The 21,743-nt window shown below is 35.6% G+C and overlaps 2 protein-coding genes across 6 annotated transcripts in view; one reads left to right on the top strand and one right to left on the bottom strand.

Annotated features, from left to right (window-relative positions):
* MIS18BP1 (MIS18 binding protein 1) overlaps positions 1-960 on the top strand; it is a 44,717-nt gene extending 43,757 nt beyond the window's left edge. For all 3 annotated transcript variants that reach the window (XM_047736308.1, XM_047736307.1, XM_047736310.1), the window contains exon 16: positions 67-960. In XM_047736308.1, coding sequence (XP_047592264.1) covers positions 67-170 — 104 coding nt within the window. In that variant the 3' untranslated portion in view covers positions 171-960. The remainder of the gene's footprint in view (positions 1-66) is intronic.
* A 2,250-nt stretch (positions 961-3,210) lies between these two features.
* FANCM (FA complementation group M) overlaps positions 3,211-21,743 on the bottom strand; it is a 59,474-nt gene continuing 40,941 nt past the window's right edge. For all 3 annotated transcript variants that reach the window (XM_047736305.1, XM_047736304.1, XM_047736306.1), the window contains 9 exons: positions 20,783-20,874; positions 20,584-20,652; positions 18,381-18,509; positions 17,485-17,641; positions 14,352-14,458; positions 13,028-13,591; positions 7,720-8,095; positions 5,553-5,844; positions 3,211-3,769 (listed from right to left, as the gene is read on the bottom strand). In XM_047736305.1, the coding sequence (XP_047592261.1) occupies positions 3,631-3,769; positions 5,553-5,844; positions 7,720-8,095; positions 13,028-13,591; positions 14,352-14,458; positions 17,485-17,641; positions 18,381-18,509; positions 20,584-20,652; positions 20,783-20,874 (1,925 nt within the window). In that variant the 3' untranslated portion in view covers positions 3,211-3,630. The remainder of the gene's footprint in view (positions 3,770-5,552; positions 5,845-7,719; positions 8,096-13,027; positions 13,592-14,351; positions 14,459-17,484; positions 17,642-18,380; positions 18,510-20,583; positions 20,653-20,782; positions 20,875-21,743) is intronic.

Here is a 21,743-nt window from a genome sequence, read left to right as displayed (position 1 = left end):
TTCTTTTCAGTTTCTTTGAAATTACTTTTAGAAGTATATTAATCTTTATTAAACTTCTCTTTACAGAATTAGGAGAAAATTCTGGTATTGGAAAACTTTTCACTAATGCTATGGAGTCTTTAGATGAAGAAGACAAAGATTATTATTTTTCAAATTCTGATTCTGCATAGTAAAAATGAGAAAATATTTCCAGGATTTTTATCAAGAAGCAGATAATTTGTATCTTCTTTTGAAATACATGTATTTTCCTTATAACATACCTCCATATGAAATTGTGGAAGGTTTTAGGAGTTTGTATTCAGAGTAAAACATCCTCCTGTAAATATTGCTCATTGCGGCAGGTTACTAAAATATAAGGACAGTTGTTTTGCTTGTATAGATATTTGTAAATTTCTGCAATATTAAAATATTCTAGGGGTACCTGGGTGGCTCAGGGGTTAGAGCCTCTGCCTTCGGCTCGGGTCATGATCACAGAGTCCTGGGGTCAAGTCCCACGGCGGGCTCTCTGCTCAACAGGGGGCCTGCTTCTCCCCCTTCTCTCTCTGCCTGCCTCTCTGCCTACTTGTGATCTCTGTCAAATAAATAAAATCTTAAAAAAAATTCTAGATAAGTCTCGCTTAAGCATCCAAGTCTGCTTACTTTAAGAAAATCATGTTCCAAACAGATTTTTTAAAAGCTTCCAAGAAAATATTGCTACCCTTTAGGGATAGGGTTGGGGAGGGAGAATGAAAAGTAGATTGTACTGCTGGGTACTGGATACTGGGTACATGAAAATGTCTGAGTTAGCATTTGTTATCACTTGGTATACAAGCCAGAATTGATCTAATGTTTAAATTACATGTTGTTGAAACTAACGTGACACTCTTTCTCCTGTTTTTTTTTTTCTTAAAACTTGTGATTACCATACCTATGAAACCTATATAAATTTAACTTATTGCTTTTTCGGTATTTTATTAGATTCAGAGAACAAATTTTGTTGCGTTACGCCTTATTTACGTATGCAGACATGGTTTACATTTGGTCTCAAAAAGACTGGATTAGGCAAACATTCAAGTAGTTGAACTAAATTGTAAGAAGTTAATATACCATGTTATAGTAAACATTTTCTTTTCAGATAGCTCCTTTAGAAATAAACATTTAGCTCATTTTGCCACTCTATTTTGAAATTTGACATAGAATATTTTTCCTGTGGTCATAGTATATATTCACTTACCCTTTATCTCCAGTTAGACTGTTCAAATAAACTTGGTTTGGTTTTATAACATTTGTATTTTGGTTGTTATTGTTTGATTACTGGGTCATAGAAAGTAAATAAATATGCACTTTGTTATTGGTTCAGCTTGTTGCCTCAAAACTTCTCAGAACTTTTAGTAAAAAATATATTTTCTTGTTTCTTAAGAATTTAGTCAGTAACAATCAGTTGTATAACTACTGAACTTTTGGAAACACAAGATTTGAAAAGAATATTGCTGAGATATTAGACTGAGTTCATAATTGTTTCTGCCACAAAGACTTAGATGTAGAATGGAACAACTGAAGGGATTATCTTAGTGAAATACAGTTTTATTACTTAAATTGCCAATATTTGGTATAATACCATGCTGTTTAATGTTAATGGATAGTGTTTTTAAGGAGTTAGAGGGTACTTAAATTCCATAATGGGAAACAAAAGGCTAATTTTGATATAGCACAGACTTAACACCAAAAAGTATGGCCTCCCCCCCTCCCCAATTCCCTTTGTCCTGCTAGAACTTATTCAGTGTCCTTCCTAGTCTACTTTACTGTATCCCACCTGCCAGGTACCTGGTTAGTCCCATTTCTTTCCATTAGGTCATAAGATAAGCTAGTAAGCCTTAAAGTAACCTCCAAAGGAGACTTAAAAGTAGGCTTCAAGATGAATTAATAATCAGTAGGGCTGAGAGTTAAGTGCTACCAATGAAAGTATAAAGAAGACTACTGCAGCTTAAATATGGATAGAGCTCTGTACACAGCAAGCATAAATAAATAAAATCCTCTAGGTTGTCTCCCTCACACCAGGTTAATTAATAAAATATTTTGTCTGGTGGTTGGACACAAAGAATTTGAGCACACTGGTGTCTGCATGGGAGATGCTGCAAGGTGGTCATCATTCCCAGGTCAGTGGGAAGTTGTTGAGGAACTGCATGCTTCTGGCATGCAGCTAGGGCATGGTACCACGAAATGTCCCCACCCACGTGCACCGCTGACAACAGGTGGCAGGAGTAAGCAGCAGCAGAACAGCAAACTGGAGCCAGAAAGAAGCCCCTTTCTTCCTTCTACTGATAAAGCTTAAATCATGCCCACTGTAGGGAGAAATGTTCAAAAAGTCCAGCCCATTATAGCAAGATACCAAAGGGTAAATTTGAGCCTGAGAGAAAAATAAATCGATGCCTGCACATGAGCCGGTAACTTTTAGAATTTCTCACTTCGACAGAATTATTGAACAGTAGAACTATGAAATCTGCTGCTCTAAGTAGAATTAAGAATTTATACTACCACAAAGAAGCTAAGCTCACAATTAAGAGTAACTTTTTAAGGGGGGGGGGGGGGGCGGGAACCTGTCTCTAGTTCCTGGGTTCTGGTTCTAGATTTCCCAGTAAACTTGAATAAGTCACTTGTTTGTGGGCCTTATTTCCACCTGATAAGAAAAGATCAAAGAAATTTGAATTAGGTGAACTCTGAAGTCCCTGCCTGGTGTAAGGCAAGCAGAACTCAACTGTGAGGTTAGTTCACCACTCTGCAGGGTAACAAGAAAACAATGAGGCAACCAGAGAATAAAAGACTCTAAATGGGGGGCGTGAGGGGGAGAGGGGGATCCATAGTTAAGGACTGACTAGGAGGGCCTCAGATATTGCAGATAAAAACATGGAGACATCCTAAAATATTAATAGCATCACAGACACTATTATGGGCACAGTGAAGTCCACATTCAACAGTTCATCTGATACTAACCAGTTTCCCAAATCTAAGCTAATACACCACTTCTTTGAATATGATATTTCAACAACAAAAAAAGCAGTGTAGGTTGGAGTTCATACTAGTAGGATTTGACTATACTTGATTAGGACACTTTTGATAAGATAATCATATTCAGTTAAATTTTCATCTCTCCTAGTAACTGGAGCACTTATCTCATGATAGAGCTACCATTCACATTTTACCCAATATATAGATAGACTCAGGACATTTAAAATATTCTCTATGATATTATCATTTATATATAGGAAAATTATTTATGACCATTAAGTTGGCAGCAGTCCGACACCTCAACCTATTATGCTAACAAATGGCAAGTACAGTGCTATAATCTCTGGAAATTTTCTAAAATACATCTCTATCTCAAGCTTTTACTTTCTTAAAAGCACCTTCAGTAAACCTTCTTTTATTCAATAAATAAGTTTCATAATCTAGTTAATCAAAATGATTACTGAATATCAGGTTTTCTTTTAAAATAATTATAATTATATAAATAAAAATGTACACACTATAAAATAGATATGAAACTATACTTTTATATATTTTAAACTGATCACCACAAACCACAATAATGATTATTGAAGTGCATTCAGTATTGCGAGAGTTCTTTTTCATAACCAAACCTGAGCAGTATGATCATGCATCAGATTGTAGTCTACCTTGGTTAAGACCATCTGGTAACATCTGCACATCAAATACATAGTGAATATATCTGTATATCTCCTCAGCCTTCTGATGAGTTACTTGTGCACATAAAGAGATTTCTTGAGGTGAGCTGAAAAATAAATGAGAACTTTTGTATAATTTAATCTTATTTGCTTAAAGAACACCAAACATAAAAGAGTTAATATGTCCTTAGCATGAGTTTAAATAAAACAGTTATTCTCTATATTTAAAGTCATATATAAAAATAATTTCACTATTTTACACATGGGCCTTTGGTTTAATTAACCTATTTTCTGAAATCTTCTTTTTCAAGCAATATAATAGACAAAAACTTGTAAAATTTGCAACTGTCACATTTGTCTAGTTCCAAAACTAAACAGCCCAGACTCTGAGAAACTCAGAGGTTTAGAGGGGAGAGGGGTGGGGGGAATGGGTAAGCCTGGTGGCGTGGCAGGTATTAAGTTGGGAACATATTGCATGCAGCACTGGGTGTTATATGTAAACAATGAACTGTGGAATACTACATCAAACACTAATGATGTCTATGGTGAGTGCTGTGAAGTGTGTAAACCTGGTGATTCACAGACCTGTATTCCTGGGGATAAAAATATATATTTATAAAAACAAAAACAAAAATAACCCCACTAATGATGTATAGTAACTAACATAACACAATTAAAAAAAGAGGACAAAAAAATGCAAGCTCATAGATAGGACTGGAAGAGATTATGCTGAGTGAAATAAGTCAAGCAGAGAGAGTCAATTATCATATGGTTTCACTTATTTGTGGAGCATAACAAATAGCAGGAGGACAAGGGGAGATGGAGAGGAGAAGGGAGTTGAGGGAAATTGGAAGGGGAGGTGAACCATGAGAGACTATGGACTCTGAAAAACAACCCGAGGGTTTTGAAGGGGCGAGGGGTGGGAGGTTGGGGGAGCCAGGTGGTGGGTATTAAGGAGGGCACGTATTGCATGGAGCACTGGGTGTGATGCAAAAACAATGAATACTGTTATGCTGAAAAGAAATAAAAATAAATAAGTAAATAGATATTTTTAAAAAGCAAAATAAATAAATAAAGTACATTGGGGAACTTATAATACAAGTAGCCCTTGACAGTGGAGATAGTATGTTGCTGGACAATATTGCTCTACCTTGACAATGAGCTCTCAATCTCTTTTCTAGAGAAGGATATTGATGGAAAGGTGTACTTGTGATGACATAATAATGTAAAGTTAAGGAACTGCTTAGTTTTCACTTTAAGAAAAAGTAAGTTCATTTTTATGTTCTTGGGATGAATCCAAAGTGAGCCTTACCACCTATGCATTTCATTGCAATACCTGTGTAATTTGTAGCTTAAAGTTGTAATTTATCTTTACTTTTGTTAAAAACTGTGATTTGTATAATAAATGATTTACTGTGTACGTTAAAAAAAAAAAAAAAAGCAAGCTCAAATATAAGAGCTGTCTCTCTAGCTCCCAGAAGGCTCTAAGTTTCCCAAAGGCAATTCTTCCCCCCATTAAGATCTTCAACTTCATGCAGTGGCTATAACATAGTGGCAAGCAAAAAGTCTTCTGAATGAGATAATCTCAACAGGTGCTATACATCTTTACTTTTTTTTTAATTAAAATTTCTATGAAATACTTCTAAGAATCATTTAAAAGTAACCATCCAAAAATATTACAACATGGCGCCTGGGTGGCTAAGTCATTAAGTTTCTGCCTTTGGCTCAGGTCATGACTGGGATTGAGCCCCACCTCAGGCTCCAGGCTTGGCAGGAAGCCTGCTTCTCCCTCTCCCACTCCCCTGGCTTGTGTTCCCACTCTTGGTGTCTCTCTGTGTCAAATAAATAAATAAAATCTTAAAAAAAATAAAAATATTAAAACAGACATACCTGTTAGTCATCTTTTTCACAGAAGAAAACCGGTGACACATATTTAATGCAGCTATGTAACTTATATTGGGAATACTTAGATAAAATTGAAGTGCCTCACATTTACTTCTGCTCACCACTGTTGGAACATGAATACCAACATTCTTTCTTTGTTCTAGTAAAGATAGTTCCTTTAGCAAATCTGCAGTTTCTTCTTGGCAGGAACTGAAAAGAATTCGGATTCCAGCACCAATTAAGGCACTCAGCAAGTTGTCGTAGCTCTTTGTTCTCCTAAACATCCTGGATGTGTCTCCTAAATATTTCATATTTAGGAAAGTACATTAAATTACATTAAGCAACTTACATTAATTCATTAATTCATTAATTATAATTAGTAAATTACATTTAAGTAGAATCATTAATACTACATATAATCAAAATCCCAAGATCCATACCCATTAAGCTAATGAGAAAGCCTCAACTGAAGATTTAGTGATTCTCAAGTATCTGGGAGATAAAATAGGAAGAATTATCTTTAGGAGGGTCTTCAGTTGGAATAAAAAAGATGAATCGGCAGGAGAGATCTCATATTCCTAGATAATTCATTCCTAAACACCAATACCGTATTATCTCTCAAATTCATAATGCTAGCACTGATGAATAGCTCAAGTACTGGCTTAACAGATATAAAATCTTACATATTTATCTCAAGAGTAACTCAAAACCCTGCATACCCATTTTATTTTATTTTATTTATTTATTTATTTATTTATTTTTTAAATTTGACAGACAGAGATCACAAGTAGGCAGAGAGGCAGGCAGAGAGAGAGGGGGAAGCAGGCTCCCCGCGGAGCAGAGAGCCCGATGCGGGGCTCGATCCCAGGACCCTGGGATCATGACCTGAGCCGAAGGCAGAGGCTTTAACCTACCAAGCCACCCAGGCGCCCCCTGCATACCCATTTTAGCATCATCCTTAATTCTTACCTATTAACTTACTTCCCTACCTTTCCCATTCATTTCTTTTCATATTCTATCCTCCATCCTTTTGGGGGCACTTTTCATTACGGAAAAACAAAACTTTTTCCATAACTTTTTTCCTGCAACTTTTGCCATGTTACTTTCCTTTTATTCCAAATCTATTTCCTTTATAAAGGATATTTTGATAAAGAGGAAATTATAGAATTTTAGCACTAAGAGACTGAAGAGATAGCTTAATCAAAAGTCACTTATCAGAAAAAGAAAAGGAAAGAAAGAGACAAACTTGGCTACTGAAAGAGTGACTTATCCAAGGCCACATAGTTTACCAGTGACAGCATGGGGATAAAAAGGTACAATGTTCAATTACCAACCCAGTGTTTTATATAAACTACATTATTTCCTTTTACTTTATACTGTGTGGCTGTATAACTCTTGAATTCTTCCATACTGGCCTTCTGCCTGCATGATTTCTCTTAGTCCTCATAATTACAAAATGAATAGAACAAGTATATTATTAACCCCTCAGAGGGAGTGATTTGTTAACGCAACGTCACATAGCTATTGTGACAACAGAATTCAGAGTGTCTTCTGATTCCATATTCCATGACCTTTTTAATCATTCTCAGGGCTCCCCCTTCAAGTAGGTATCACCCAAAGAAATTCCATAACTGAAGCTCCTATGCACCCATTTCAGCTCCCTAATAAGAACACCTGAGTATTCAACTGAACACTCTTTATACCTCAAATCTACTCTTCTCTGATAATCATAATTAATAAAAAGCACCACTACCTAGTGCCCAGGGAAAGAAATCAGTTGATTCAAGGGTAATTCTTGCCTCCTTCCACCAACTACTGCTAATCCTGCCTCCTAAATCCCCTAAATCCTCCTCCTTTTTCCCCACTACTGCCTTAAGGTCCTATCCTTTCTGAAGCCCCTGAAAAAAAGGCATGACTGGTTTACTTGCCTTCAATTTCTTACCCTTTAACTCTCAAACTGCCTTTAAACACAATGACTAAAAAAATCCAGAAATAAACCTATTTATGAAGAAGGTAATAATAATAGCATAAAATAAATACAATAATGAAAAACATTATGGCTTCATATAAACACATAAAAGTGACATTTTTGAGTCAGGTACTTTAAGAGTTTCCAAATCCTGATAGCAGAGTGAATTAAATAATATAAACAAAAACATTTAAAAATACAAACCTGTTTTTTCTCTGTCCTTCTCCACTATCACACATATTCTTTCAAACATGCTCTGTAGGTACTGGATCTGGTCAATGAGTTTGTTCTTATTGATACTATTTAACATCTCAGATTGAGACCTCCTTTCCACCACCATGCGGTTGCTCACAATGTAATCACAGCCATTAAGAGGACAAACCTCTACTTGTAAGCCATGAATTGCTCTTAGGGAAGAAATTACTTCTGATCCAGAAGTGATTTCACAACTATCTACAAGAATACAAGTTATTTGGCCTTCCTGTGGAAGTCTAAGAGAAGCATATGTGCCAGCCAAATGTGGTCTTGAATTGGAACAATTTGCCACAGAAGTTCTCAAATCCTCCAGAGTACTACCAACCTGAAAAGGTGGAAAAAATTGGTAACTATCAGGTTAAATATTGTACCATAAACTTCTAACACCTGAAACTGATTTTCCTTACTGATATTATTTCCTCTTTTTAACTGTTTTTTTCTTCCTTCAACATGATCAAAGTGACTATGTAACATGAAGGACCAAGCTACCACTTCACACCTAGTAGGATGGCTAAAATGAAAAACAAAACAGTAAAATAAGTGTTGTCAGAATGTGAAAAAACTGGAACCTACATTGCTGGTGGGAATGTAAAATAGTTTGGCCACTGTTAAAAGTTAAACACAGCGGGTACCTGGGTGGCTCAGTGGGTTGAGCCTCTGCCTTCAGCTCAGGTCATGATCTCAGGGTCCTGGGACCGAGCCCCGCATTGGGCTCTCTGCCCAGCATGGAGCCTGCCTCTCTGCCTACTTGTGATCTCTGTCTGTCAAAAATAAATAAAATCTTAAAAAAAAAAAGTTAAACACAGAATTACTGTATGACCCAGTAATTCTACTCCTAGGTATATACCAAAAGGAAGTGAAAATAGACTCGGATATTCGTTTGCCAATTAATTTTGGGAAAATTCTCAGCCATTGCCTGTTCAAATAGATCTTCTGACCTATTCTCTCTTCTCCTTAATTCCAATTATGTGTACCTTAGACTGTTGGACACAGTCCCACAGCTCTTAGATGCTCCATGCTGGTTTGTTTTTTTGACCCTTTGTGTTTCATATTGGGTAATTTCTATTGACCAAGCTTTAAGTTTGTTCTCGTTCCATGATTGTGTTGCATCTACTGATGTGCTCATTAAAGATATTCTTCATCACTCTTACTATGCTTTCCATTTCTAGCATTTCCACTTTCTTGTTTTTTATATTTTCCATTTCTGGAATGATGGTCTCTTTCTCTTCATGCATGTTTATTTTACTTTTCCACTAGAACCTTTAATATATTAATCAAGATTATCTTAAAATACTTGTCTGGTATTTCCAACATCTGAGTCATACCTGAAAGTTCTTGGGAATGTTTTCTTCTTCTATATATCTTGTAACCTTTGGGCGAAAGCCAAACATCTTGTGTAAGGTAGTTGTAATTCTAGAAACAGCTATGCTTTGGGGGGGGGGGGGGCTAGGCCTTTAGTGTGTGGTGTTTAACCAATCTAGTCAGAAGTTGAGTTTAAGGTCTTGTTTTGTCTTTAAAAATCTTATTTATCTGTCAGAAAGAAAAGCACGCACACACAAGCAGGGAGTGGCAGGCAAAGGGAGCAGACTCCCTGCTGTGGAAGGGGCCTGATGTGGGACTCAGTCCCAGGATCCTGTGATCATGACTTGAGCTGAAGCAGATGCTTAACTGACTGAACCACCCAGGCATCCCGGTTTTCTTACTGCTATGATTAGCCTAGAGACTTTAAACTCCCATAGTCTTACTTTGTATTTAGGGTGGGGACAGGGCTTTGCCGATGATTTTTTGAAATGTTCTCTCAGCTTTAGATCTTCTCTGTGAGCCTGCACCTCAGTGATGTTCTCTCTATAAACCCTTGTCCCTGTCAGCAGTTGATTGCTTTTGTAACTTAGTGCTTGCTAGCCTGCTTGGAGAGAATGTTAGGCACATGAGGTGGCATGGCGGCAACAGGGCAAGTGGTGGTGGGGAAGGGAGGGAAATTCTACTTTCCTGCTTCAGCCTGAGCTGGACTTTTGTCCCTCAGTCTCAGAAATAGGATCTGCTCAGTGATCCTGCCCTTCCTCCTCCCAGTGGTTGAAGATCTCTAATTCTCTAGGCCCAAGATGTTTTCATGCTCCTGTCTCATAGAATGTTTTTTCTTTTTGCCTTCTTCCATCTCCAAAGGGTCTTTCACCTAGGCTCTGAGGTATAGCTATAAGGTCTGCTGCTCATCCCCAGCAGCTTTTCGTTCTATAGGAGAAATAGGGGAGAAAGGAACCAGATAGGGTTTGCTGCCTTTTCCACAGTAACTGCTAGTCACCTTCCCAAAGGCCTGGCATTAGCAAAGGAGGCTTTCTCTGATTCTCAGTCTTTCCTGTGAACACCTGATTGAGTCTATGGAGACTAGCCCATGAGGGTTATGAATTCCTCTCTGTGTGTAATTCCCAGTGGTTCTAAATTCTCATGCTAGTTCATTGCCTTTTGCAATTTATTAAAGTTTTAGCTTAGTCTTACCAAAATATACAGTACCCAGTAACTGTCCCCAATCAACTAGTCTCTTATTGGAAGAACTTGTCTTTCCTTAGAAATGAGGCTCATCTACAACCTCAGCTCCACAATAGTTTCAAGTAAAACCATGATTCTGTGGATTATCTGGCTTTTTGTTGCTGCTGTGACTAGGATGGGAACAATGTTCTTTCCAGTTTTCTACATCCTAAACTAAAGATGGAAGTCCTAATCACTCAAAAATAATCTTCAAGGGACACCTGGGTGGCTCAGTGGGTTAAGCCGCTGCCTTCGGCTCAGGTCATGATCTCAGGGTCCTGGGATCGAGTCCCGTATCGGGCTCTCTGCTCAGCAGGAAGCCTGCTTCCCTCTATCTCTGCCTGCCTCTCTGCCTACTTGTCATCTCTCTCTGTCAAATAAATAAACAAAATCTTTAAAAATAATAATAGTAATAATCTTCAAAATAATTCAGTATTCAATTTCAAAAAACAAAAAATGTAAAAAAAAAAACTGCATTAAAGAACCAAAAGAGAATATATAGAATACTTAGTTATTTTGAAGTAGAAAACTGTTTTCTAAACATAACACTGAAGTTCAGAAACTGTAAAGAAAAAAATTGAGACTGTATAAAAAAGTTACCTCTTCCAAAGGCAAAATTCACCATCAACAAAAATGTACCTCATGTTCATGATCATCCCTCCTACTTCAAGTGAGAAGAATCATACTACGTTGAAATGGAGTATAAGTAACAGAAGAAAATTTAAAACACCTTTCTATAAAAATCTATTCATCCTTTTTCAGTCCTCAAAGTATTACTAGATGTATCCATTTCTTAGAGCATGCCAATGTAGAAATGTAGTTAGTGCTTCTGATTTCCAAAGGATTATGCATATACAGATCTTTCTCAAGTATGTTGATAGGATTACCTCTCAATAAACCCATCATAAGTTGAAAAGATTATTAAGTAGCAAATGCATTTAATGCATCTTAAGTATGCATTACTTAAATCTTAAGTATGGATTCTACATAATGCATACTGTTTTCACACCATCATAATGTCAAAAAATTAAGTTGAACCATCTTAAACCCAGGGCCTTATTATGTACCTTGACCCTTGGGATTATTATCTTTATACTATAGCTAAAGATACTGAGGCTCAGAGAAATTAATTAGCCTCGAGTTCTATTATAAGACTTAATCTAGTCACCTTTATTCTAATTATGCCTTGAAGAAATAACTTTGTGCAAAAAAGCCTGGGGACAGTTTAAAACTGGAAACATCCAGATGCCTGGGTGGCTCTGTTGGTTAAGCCTCTTACTCTTGATTTCAGGTCAGTTCATGATCTTGGGGTTGTAGGATTGAGCCCTGTGTTGGACTCCACTGGGCACGGAGCCCAAGATTGTCCCTTTCCCTCTTCCTCTGCACCTCTTCTCTCTCTCTAAAATAAATAAATAAACCTCTAAAAACAAAGAGCTGGAAACATCAAATTAAGAGCTACAGTGTTGATACTAGAGAATGTTGCTAAGGCCGAATGGCCTAAAACACCTGGAATAAAGTATTTAGAGAAATAGAAGTTTAGGTCTAAGTCTCTCTCCAAGATAACAATCAAGGAAAGGACTCAGTCATGTACAGTTAAGGGATTCCTATTACCAAAACCTTTAACCCCTATTTTAACAAAAATACTATAAACTTAAAAACTAAAAGTGGCTTTAGGGATTATTTCAGCAATAATAAAAGAAGGGAGAAGTTGAAAATTGGACTATCTGGCCATTCTAAAAAGAGAAAATTTTAAAGGAAGGAAATCAGGTAGTGGTACCTAAACTTCTCTCTCCAGTAAAGTTACATATCTGAAGCAGGGAAAAGAAAGTTAATCTGTAGGGAACTAGTTCTGAGCATGTAATTTCTGCTAATTTTATTTTGCAAGAAACCCATTTCCTACATCCTTTTTGTAAGATTAGCAAGCTTCTTTACAAAGTTTTATTAAGAAAACTATTATCATACTTAAAAAAATTAACTGTAAACATCCCTATATGAATTATCAATAAATTTAGTGTGCTATATTCTTTTTTTTTTTTAAGATTTTTTTTTTTTAATTTATTTATTTGACAGAGAGAGATCACAAGTAGACGGAGAGGAAGGCAGAGAGAGAGAGAGAGGGAAGCAGGCTTCTTGCTGAGCAGAGAGCCCGATGTGGGACTCGATCCCAGGACCCTGAGATCATGACCTGAGCCGAAGGCAGCGGCTTAACCCACTGAGCCACCCAGGCGCCCCTAGTGTGCTATATTCTTGTTTGAAGAATTTCACCACTGAGGCACCTGGGTGGCTCAGTGGGTTAAGCATCTGCCTTTGGCTCAGTTCATGATCCCAGGGTCCTGGGATTAAGTTCCTCATCAGGCTCCCTACTTAGCAGGGAGTCTGCTTCTCCCTCTCCCTCCGCCTGCTGCTCTGCCTACTTACGCTCTCTCTCTCAAAAATAAATAAAATCTTAAAAAAAAAAAAAAAGAATTCACCACTTGCTAAATTTTGACTTATTTAACACAAAACACAAAAGAAAGCAAAACAACAGGGGAACCTGGCTAGCATAGTCGTAAGAGCATGGGACTCTAGATGTTGGGTTTGTGAATTCAAGCCCCATGTTAGGTATAAAGATTACTTCAAAAAAAAAAAAAAAAAAAAAAAAAAAAAAAGAATAGACTTTAAAAAAAAAAGCAAAACAGCAAAAAATCTCTTTTGGTAAACATATGAAGGTTTTTTTCTCTAATTTGATCCATACCTTCAAATGAATTGGAAATTTTCTACAGTCTTTCTGTGAATCAACAGAAGAGAATGACGGTGAGGTAGGTTCAATTTTATTACAGCTCCGAGGTTTGAAGTCCAAAACATCAGAAACTGCATCCTTTAAAGGAAGTGGTGTCTGTTGTCTTTGCTGTGGTGACTGATTAACTGGGGCACAACTTTGCTTGGACTGCAATGAAGACCCAAAATGCACTATATTCAAACAATGGTCCTGCTGTTTGCTCTTATTAACAGTGGTTGGGTTAACCACAATACTGGATTCTCTGTTATCATTTACAGTGTTCTCCTCCTCACTTGAATCATCTGGTAAAATAATTCTGGATAATTTCTTTTTTGAACGTGCACAATTCTGTCTCATCTCCATTTGTTTTAGCTTTACTGCACGTCGGGTTTTATATTTTTTACTCCCACTTGCAAAGCAATCTTCAGTTATTATGTTGAAATCAACACACACTTCTTCTTCACTTGATTGGCTTTTGTAAGACTCATCTTCATCAACACAAAAACTATCTTCTAAGTAGGTTTCGTCTTGCTCAGGAATCTATAGTAAAAATACCAAATACACATTATAAATTTCTTTCATAAAATCATAAAATCAGTATGTATTTAACATATTCTTTTAAGTACATGAGATCTTTATGAGTATTTCACTTTATCGATTCAGTCAATTGCACTCAACAAATATATCCTGATTATATTCTTTATGGAAGAAAATGGGAAGACTGAGATTAAAAAAAAGAATAATTTACCCTCTAGAAATTTACACTCCATTGTAGGTAGCCAGAAAAATAAACAGTAATTTATAAACAATGTGGATAAGTGCTACATAACAAACACAATGGAAATATGAATGACCGGATTACCAGGCTGAATATTGGCAATTTGTAAACAAAGAAGACTAGTGTGAAAATTTGTCCATGAATGAAAAATAATCTATAATTTTTAGAATATAACACCTTTGTAAAAAAATAATTTTCAAGAGAAATTCAAGAGAACATGTAAGACTTAAAAATTGTTAACAGTTATGATGAACTTCTATTCACTTCTTTTAAACATTCTTCTAATTGGAAAACAATAGTGAATTCTAATTGGCTCAAATTGAAGATAGAATAATTTGACCAAATTAGGAAAAAAAGGCATTCTGAGAATACATTTAGTCCACCTTCCTTCCTGAATCAGGGCAGAAATTATCTCAAATAGCTCTAACAGTCCAGTTTTAGAAACAATGGAGGCTTAATTAACAGGAATATATTTCAACATTATCATCAGGAAACTGTCTGCTATATTTCTATAGTTCATACCTGTGAGAAAATATTTATGTTGTTATGTTTCTTACGGACCATTTTATACTGATTGCCCATCAGTGGACTGTGCAAAGATTTCATGTAAATAGCTCTCATTTCAGAATCTGTGTAAAGATAAGAATTTTAAGCAACAAAATTATTTATTTATTTTTCAAAGATTTTGATTTATTTATTTGTCAGAGAGACAGAGAGAAAGAGCACAAGCATGGGGAACAGTCAACAGAGGGAGAAGCAGGCTCCCCACTGAGCAGGGAGCCCAATGTGGAACTCAATCCCAGGACCCTTGGATCATGACTTGAGCTGAAGGCAGATGTTTAACCAACAGAGCCACCCAGACGTCCCTCAAATAGCAAAATTAATTAAATGAAAACTAGTGAAATATTTAGTTTTGACCTATTCTAAATTTACGTAATTCAAGCCCTGTGGAATTATCTTACACAAAAAATATTTAATAAGTACTGAAACAAGTCTAAAAACAATTATTAAAAAAGTTAGTTTTGCCTTTGAAATCAGGCTATGTGGTTGGATGATTATGACAATTTATTTAAGCTCTCTGCCTTAGCTATCTTTCTCCTCTGAAAATGAGTTTTAAGATGTCTTTTCATGAAAAATAAATGTATATGAAGAACTTCAGGATCATATTTGATATATAGAAAATACTGAATGAAACACAAGAAATTCAGGCAAGAAAGAAAGCATATGCTTAAAAACATCAAAAGGCATAACTAATAGTAAGTATGTTTCATAATTTTCAGTCAAGCAAAAACTGGGAAACACATTGTTTTTATTAACGTCTGCCTTCTTTTTAAGGTTATAATCAGAAAGCAATTTTACTTTTGTCTCCCATTTTCCCTTACATTTTTTGAAGTGATTAATTAACAGGTTCTTTTCAGAGATAAAATTGCTAATTTAATAGGGCTCAGAACCAGATGTATAATTTTTTTCTTTGAATTACATTTCCTTTATCTCCATTCCATAGCATAGCTATCAACTACTAGATACCCTCCTGATTACCTATTCACTTCTTACTCATGCTTAATTCCTATAAACTTAGTGAGACTCTTACTTCTAGTTTCTTAGTTAGAAGAACCCAGAATCAGGAGCTTTCAGAGAATTCTGTTTGTTTGCTTCATAGATTTATTTTTTTTGGTCTAATGTACATACAGTAAAATTCATCTTCCTTTATGGTACAGTTCTGTCTTGACAAATGTATAGTTATAAGAAACAATAAACTATTTGCTGTCCCTATAGTTTTACCTTTTCCCAAATGTCATATAAATGAAAAAAACAAAAAAACTCTAAAATCCTCCATTATCTCAAATGCACTATGTCTGAAATGGAGTTTCAGGGGTGCCTGGCTGGCTCATCAGAAGAGCACACAACTCTTGATCTTAGGGTCATGAATTTGAGCCCCACACTGGGTGTAAATATTAGTAAAAAAATAAAAATAAAAAATAAAAACTTTTTTAAAAATTGTAAAAATAAAATGGAGTTGCTGATCTCCGTACCCTCCATCCTAAGGGCTCTACCTGCAGCCTGCCCAATATCAGACAACAACGACTATGTCCTTCCTATTGCTCAAACCCACTGACTCCTCTTTTTTTCTCTAATCCATCAGAAAATCCTGTCAGCTGCACATATCCCAAATCCAATCTTTCACACCCTCACACTGCTACCACCTAGGTTAACACCACTAGCATTCCCTAGATAACTGCAATAACCTTCTAAATGGTCTCTTCCACCTTTGCCCCCCTATAGGTCATTCTTGACACCAAAGCTAGAGCGATACTACTGCAGCAAGTCGGACCAGGAGATGCCTACTCATTAATTCTCTGATATCACTTCCTACCACTCCGCTTCTCCATCATTCCAGTCACAGTGCTGTTCCTGGAATATGCTGGGCACACTCCTTCACAGTACCTGTCTACTGGTTGTTGTCTTTGCATCAACATTCCCCACCAGATTATACTGTAAACCTCCAAAAGCCACTCTGGGGGTGCCTGGGTGGTTCAGTGGGTTAAGCCTCTGTCTTTGGCTCAGGGTCCTGGGATCAAGCCCCGCATTGGGCTCTCTGCTCAGCAGGGAGCCTGCTTTCCCCTCTCTCTCTGCCTGCCTATCTACCGACTTGTGATCTCTCTCTCTGTCAAATAAATAAATAAAGTCTTAAAAAAGCCACTCTGTTAATGAACATCAAGAGCATAATACTAGGAACCCTTATTCAGAAATCATATCAGTATCAAGGACATAGTACTGAGAACTTAGTCTCTAAGACCTTTTTTCTTTAAAGTACCGCTTGGGAAAATTCGTTGTCTTACATCATGAGAGAGAGTACAAGAGCAGAATAAATGGCAAGATCTGTGAAAGATTAGAACCCTGAGAACCCCACCAGAATCTTTCCTTTTTCAATTATAGCCAATATGAATCATCTGCAATTAATGTATTATATATAAGATCTGCTCAGGAATTGTTTAGAGACATCATTTTCCAAAAGTAGATCTCTCTTACTTGGCAAATTTAATAAATTTAGGTTTGTGTGTCACCTGCTGTTAACAATCAGCATTGCTCAAGTCCTCATCTCCTTCTAGTCTTTGATCAAATGTCACCTTCTCAATAAGACCTGCCCCTAATTACCTTATTTAAAATTACTGCTTGTCTATTAATAATACTCCCAACCCCTGTCACTCCAAATGCTCATCTCATTTTTTTATTTTTCTGTAAATTGCTCATCTTATCACATACTAAATAATTTAGTTATTATGTGTATTCTTTGTCTCTTTCCATTCACATGTTAGCTTCATAATGCAGAGGTTTTTGTCCCCTTTGTTTACTGATACAGCTTTCTCAGAACCTTACCAGCACACAGTAGTCACTACATACTTGTTAAATGAACATCTGACACTGCGCCAGCCAGATCATTCTGGTGAGAAATGATCAAATTAGCAGAAGACTATAAATAACCAAGTCTAAAAAAATAGCAAATAGTATAGAATTTGAATGAAAGTGACCAAATATTTCACACATACCAAATTTACTTCCTTTTAAAGTTCTTTAAAAACGGACTAAAATATTTAAATATAACCACATTAAAATCACTGAAAATTAATAGAAAAAGTATCATTATATCATTTACCATTTATAGCCTGTGAAAGTTGAGTTTCATCATTTAAGAAGTCATGTAATGAGGAGTCTTGTTCATTTTCTGACTCATCATTTTCATCTGATGAAACATACTCTGCCTCTTGTTCGGAGAGCTCTGCTTCGTAATCTAAAAACTTCTTAGCTGCAAGCTGTGACAAATTAGAAAACATGGAGATACCCTCAAGGAAATAATTTATTTTCTTAAATAATTGGAAATAGTTCTATAAAATGGATTTTTTGGCAATGCTTTTAAGACAAAAAAGAAAAAGAAAACTGCAAGAAGAAATGACAAAGTAGGACACCTATTTAAAATTTCTGGTAATTCTATTATAAGCAAAATATAGCACAAGTCAGCACGTCAGTTTGCTGAACGTTTCTTAATAAGCATAAAGTCTCCCAGGTCTTCTGGTTAATTAATTTTGCCAGGAAAACTACTGCACCACAAAAAAGATATTCAGAAAAAAAAAAGGTGGTAGAGAATTATATCTAAGGATTTGAGTATTGCATAGAGATTTTAAAAAATGAAGTAATAACTGTGAAAGCAAATATTCTAAAACTCAAGATTTCTGTGTCTGTATTTTTTTAATTTGAGTCTTACATTTTCAATACACTGAAGTTTCTTCATTTAGTCATTTAAAATAACAGAATACTAAAAGATAGTTTCAAAACAAGAAAGAAACAAAACTATCACAGCTTGAGATTTTAATTCCAGTAAAACAGGGTCAAAATAGTTTTAATTTTCTACTTTTTTTCTATGAAGAAATTATAGTGAGAAATCTATTCCTACATAAAATCTTCTATATATAAATTATATATATAAATATATAACATAATATCAAGTATAAATATAGAAACAAATATATATATATGAAAGTGAAAAAAGTTTACCTTAAGGTAACTCTGTTTCTTTCGGACTTTGATGCCCCTTTTTGCAGTCCTGTTATGACCCCTGAAGTCTTCTAATTGTGGATGCTGTTTGTGAAAATTCTCACTTTCATCACTAGATGATAATTCTAACTATAATAATTCAATAAAATTCTTGCATAAGAAAATACAATCAAATTTCATTTTCTGTAGTTCTCATGGGTTATTAGTTTTATTTTCAATTTTTTTTTCTTTTTATCCTTTTTTTAAAGATTTTATTTGTTTATTTGACAGACAGAGATCACAAGTAGGCAGAGAGGCAAGCAGAGAGAGAGGAAGGGAAAACAGGCTCCCCACTGAGCAGAGAGCCTGATGCAGGGCTCGATCCCAAGACCCTGGAATCATGACCTGAGCAGAAGGCAGAGGCTTTAACCCACTGAGCCACCCAGGTGCCCCAATTTTTTCTTTTTAAATAGCTGACCTAACATTTGACCTTTTTTTGTTAGAAAAATAAAATATTCTCACAACTCAGAGCCATGTTAAAAATACATAATCCTTAAGAATGTAAAAGTCACTGGTGCCTGGGTGGCTCAGTCAGTTAAGCATCTGCCTTCGGCTCAGGTCATGATCTCAGGATCCTGGGATCAAGCCCCAGGTCAGGCTTGCTTCTTCCTCTCCCTCTGCCCAATCCCCCACCCCCACACATGTGCACACTCTCTCTTGCCCTCTCATTCTCTCAAATTAATAAATAAAATCTTAAAATTTAAAAGTTAGGTGATACTAAGCACTAAAACACTAAATTAGGAAATATAGTAATACTAGTACAGTATTCATCCAATTTAGTATTACATCAAATTTATTTGATGAAAACTTATAGTTTTAGTTTAACTATCTCCTCTAGAAGATCCTAAAGGTCTTTACAGAAATTAATTAAGCCTATAAATATAGCTATCAAAACAGTCAAAACATATAGGAGTCCTTTCAAACCAAGAAACCAATAAAACCATAATAAATTTTAACAATGAAGCCTATCACTTTATCTCTTACAAATAATATAAAATCAAACAAAAGAATAAAAGAAGTTCACCAAAATAATTTCAATTACCAGGAATAATTTCACTTTAAAACAGACTGATCATCAGCATTATCGGTATTTTAATTCATTTACCATGAGTCAATCAGACATTCTAGTTAAGGTAGCAAGTTAAAGCAATTTTTCTAGTGAAGTACTATAGGAGTATACAAAGGGAATATGAGTTGATTACATGTTTTATTAATTTTGCAGTTTATCTTAGAGTACAGTAGAGAATTAAAAAAAAAAAAAACAACTACAGGATTTCCTAATCTCAACGTTTTCTACACTTATCAGCTTACAGCTGACAACAAATGAACATCATTAGCCTACTCAAACTTCAGATTCAAATAGTCACCAATGCCTGCCAGATACTGTCATTTCATTAACTATTCTACAAAATCCTCAAACTCAAACATATTCAACACTGAATTTATCCCCTTTTTATCATCTCCGAATTTCTAACACATGTCCAAACAGCCCTATCCAAGAAACAGAGACTCATCCTGAACTCCTTCCTTTCCTTTTTCAGGAAGCAAATGAAAGAATAAGGTCTTCAAAAACACCCTCATTTTTTCCCAACTTTACTTCCTGCACTCTTTGTCTTTACCATCTAATAGTAAAGATGCTGTTTCCCCATTTTGTGTCATTCCTTAAGCTGCTTGCTCTGTTGGCAATGCTTTTCCTTGCCTCACTGCCAAATATGCTTTAAGAATTAGCTAAGCTATTTATTATCTTCAAGAAACTTTCCAGAACTCCCAAGGACTAGGATAAGGGCTTATCATTTTTTATCACTAATTAAAAATTATATTGAAATTATGTTTACTTATCTCTTTCCTATTAGATTTTAGGTGACTCAAGACAGTACCAGGATATAATATTTATTTATAGTAGTGTCCCCCAGCATCTTACCCAGTAGACATAGATAGTAGATAGATATTTAGGGAACTGCTGAAGCATACTGAATAAAATTGCTTTTAAAGAAGTATAAATTTGAAATAGAAATTCCAATCAAATAAGATTTACTATATATTTTTGTGTTAACCATATACTTATTAGATCAACCATATCTACATTCACCTATACATGTATTTTTCTTGTAGTAATTACTCCAAAAGAACTTTAATTACTCTACATTATCTATTACCTACTTACTCTGTTTGGAGGAACCCTGCGCTTTTTTACAGCATGTAGTGGGGAATCAACTTCATTGTTTTTCTGATCCTAGATAAAGTAGATAATTAGATAAAAGGTTAAAAAAGAAAGACTTAAGGTAAGGGAGAAAAAAGCCTTTACATGATCACATTATTGTGATTATTACATCACTCACCTCAGGAGATCCTAAATGACTCACCTCAGGGGATTCTAAAACATTTCCTTTTGTTCTTTTACTTTTTCTTCGGAAAATTTCATCATCTTCACTTTCATTGCTTGTTAATTGTTCACCTATAATTTATTAAAAAAATGAATCTGGTTGGGCGCCTGGGTGGCTCAGTGGGTTAAGCCACTGCCTTCGGCTCAGGTCATGATCTCGGGGTCCTGGGATCGAGTCCCACATCGGGCTCTCTGCTCAGCGGGAAGCCTGCTTCCCTCTCTCTCTCTCTCCCTGCCTCTCCATCTACTTGTGATCTCTCTCTGTCAAATAAATAAATAAAATCTTAAAAAAAAAAAAAAATGAATCTGGTCAATAGATTTATCTAATCACAACTATTTTATCAATGGGTACATTATTTAAAAAGAGTTTTTCAGAAGCTTGGCCAAAAAATCAGCATGAGAGAGAAAAATAAAACAGTGCCAGTGAGGAAATTGAGGAGTGAGGAAATTTTGCTAATAACCACATTTTTGACTCAGATTCAATTTGACAAATTAATAACCAAAATGAGGCTGCGAGTGCAAAATCTAATTTTATTAGTCAAAGGACCCAGAATTCATCTCTCTCTCTCTGTTCTTTGTGTCTTATTTTCATTCTAAAGGAGTTAAAGCATGAAAACGTAGGCTACAAAACAATATTTGAAGAGATTCCTTTGGAACTTCTGTGGTCTTGCCTCAATCCTTCATATAGTCTTGTTTCTCAACAGTTTTTTTTTTTTCCCCAACTGTTTTTCTACGTAAATCTTCTACTCTATACTATTTCTTCTAAGTCTTATACCTCCCCTTTCCCTCTTTGTTTGCATTTTATAACATCCAAATTCTCTATTTTCAACATATTCAAATTGTAAATATTCCTGAGGAGCCAAAATTAAAATCTACGTTAAAAAAAATCTACATTTCTAATCTAATCCAGTTCAAAATTCTGTCATCTTCTGAACCTCCTT

This window comes from Lutra lutra, chromosome 7, assembly GCF_902655055.1.
Source record: "Lutra lutra chromosome 7, mLutLut1.2, whole genome shotgun sequence".
Classification (NCBI taxonomy): Eukaryota; Metazoa; Chordata; class Mammalia; order Carnivora; family Mustelidae; genus Lutra; species Lutra lutra.
This window is presented reverse-complemented; position numbering and strand designations above follow the sequence as displayed.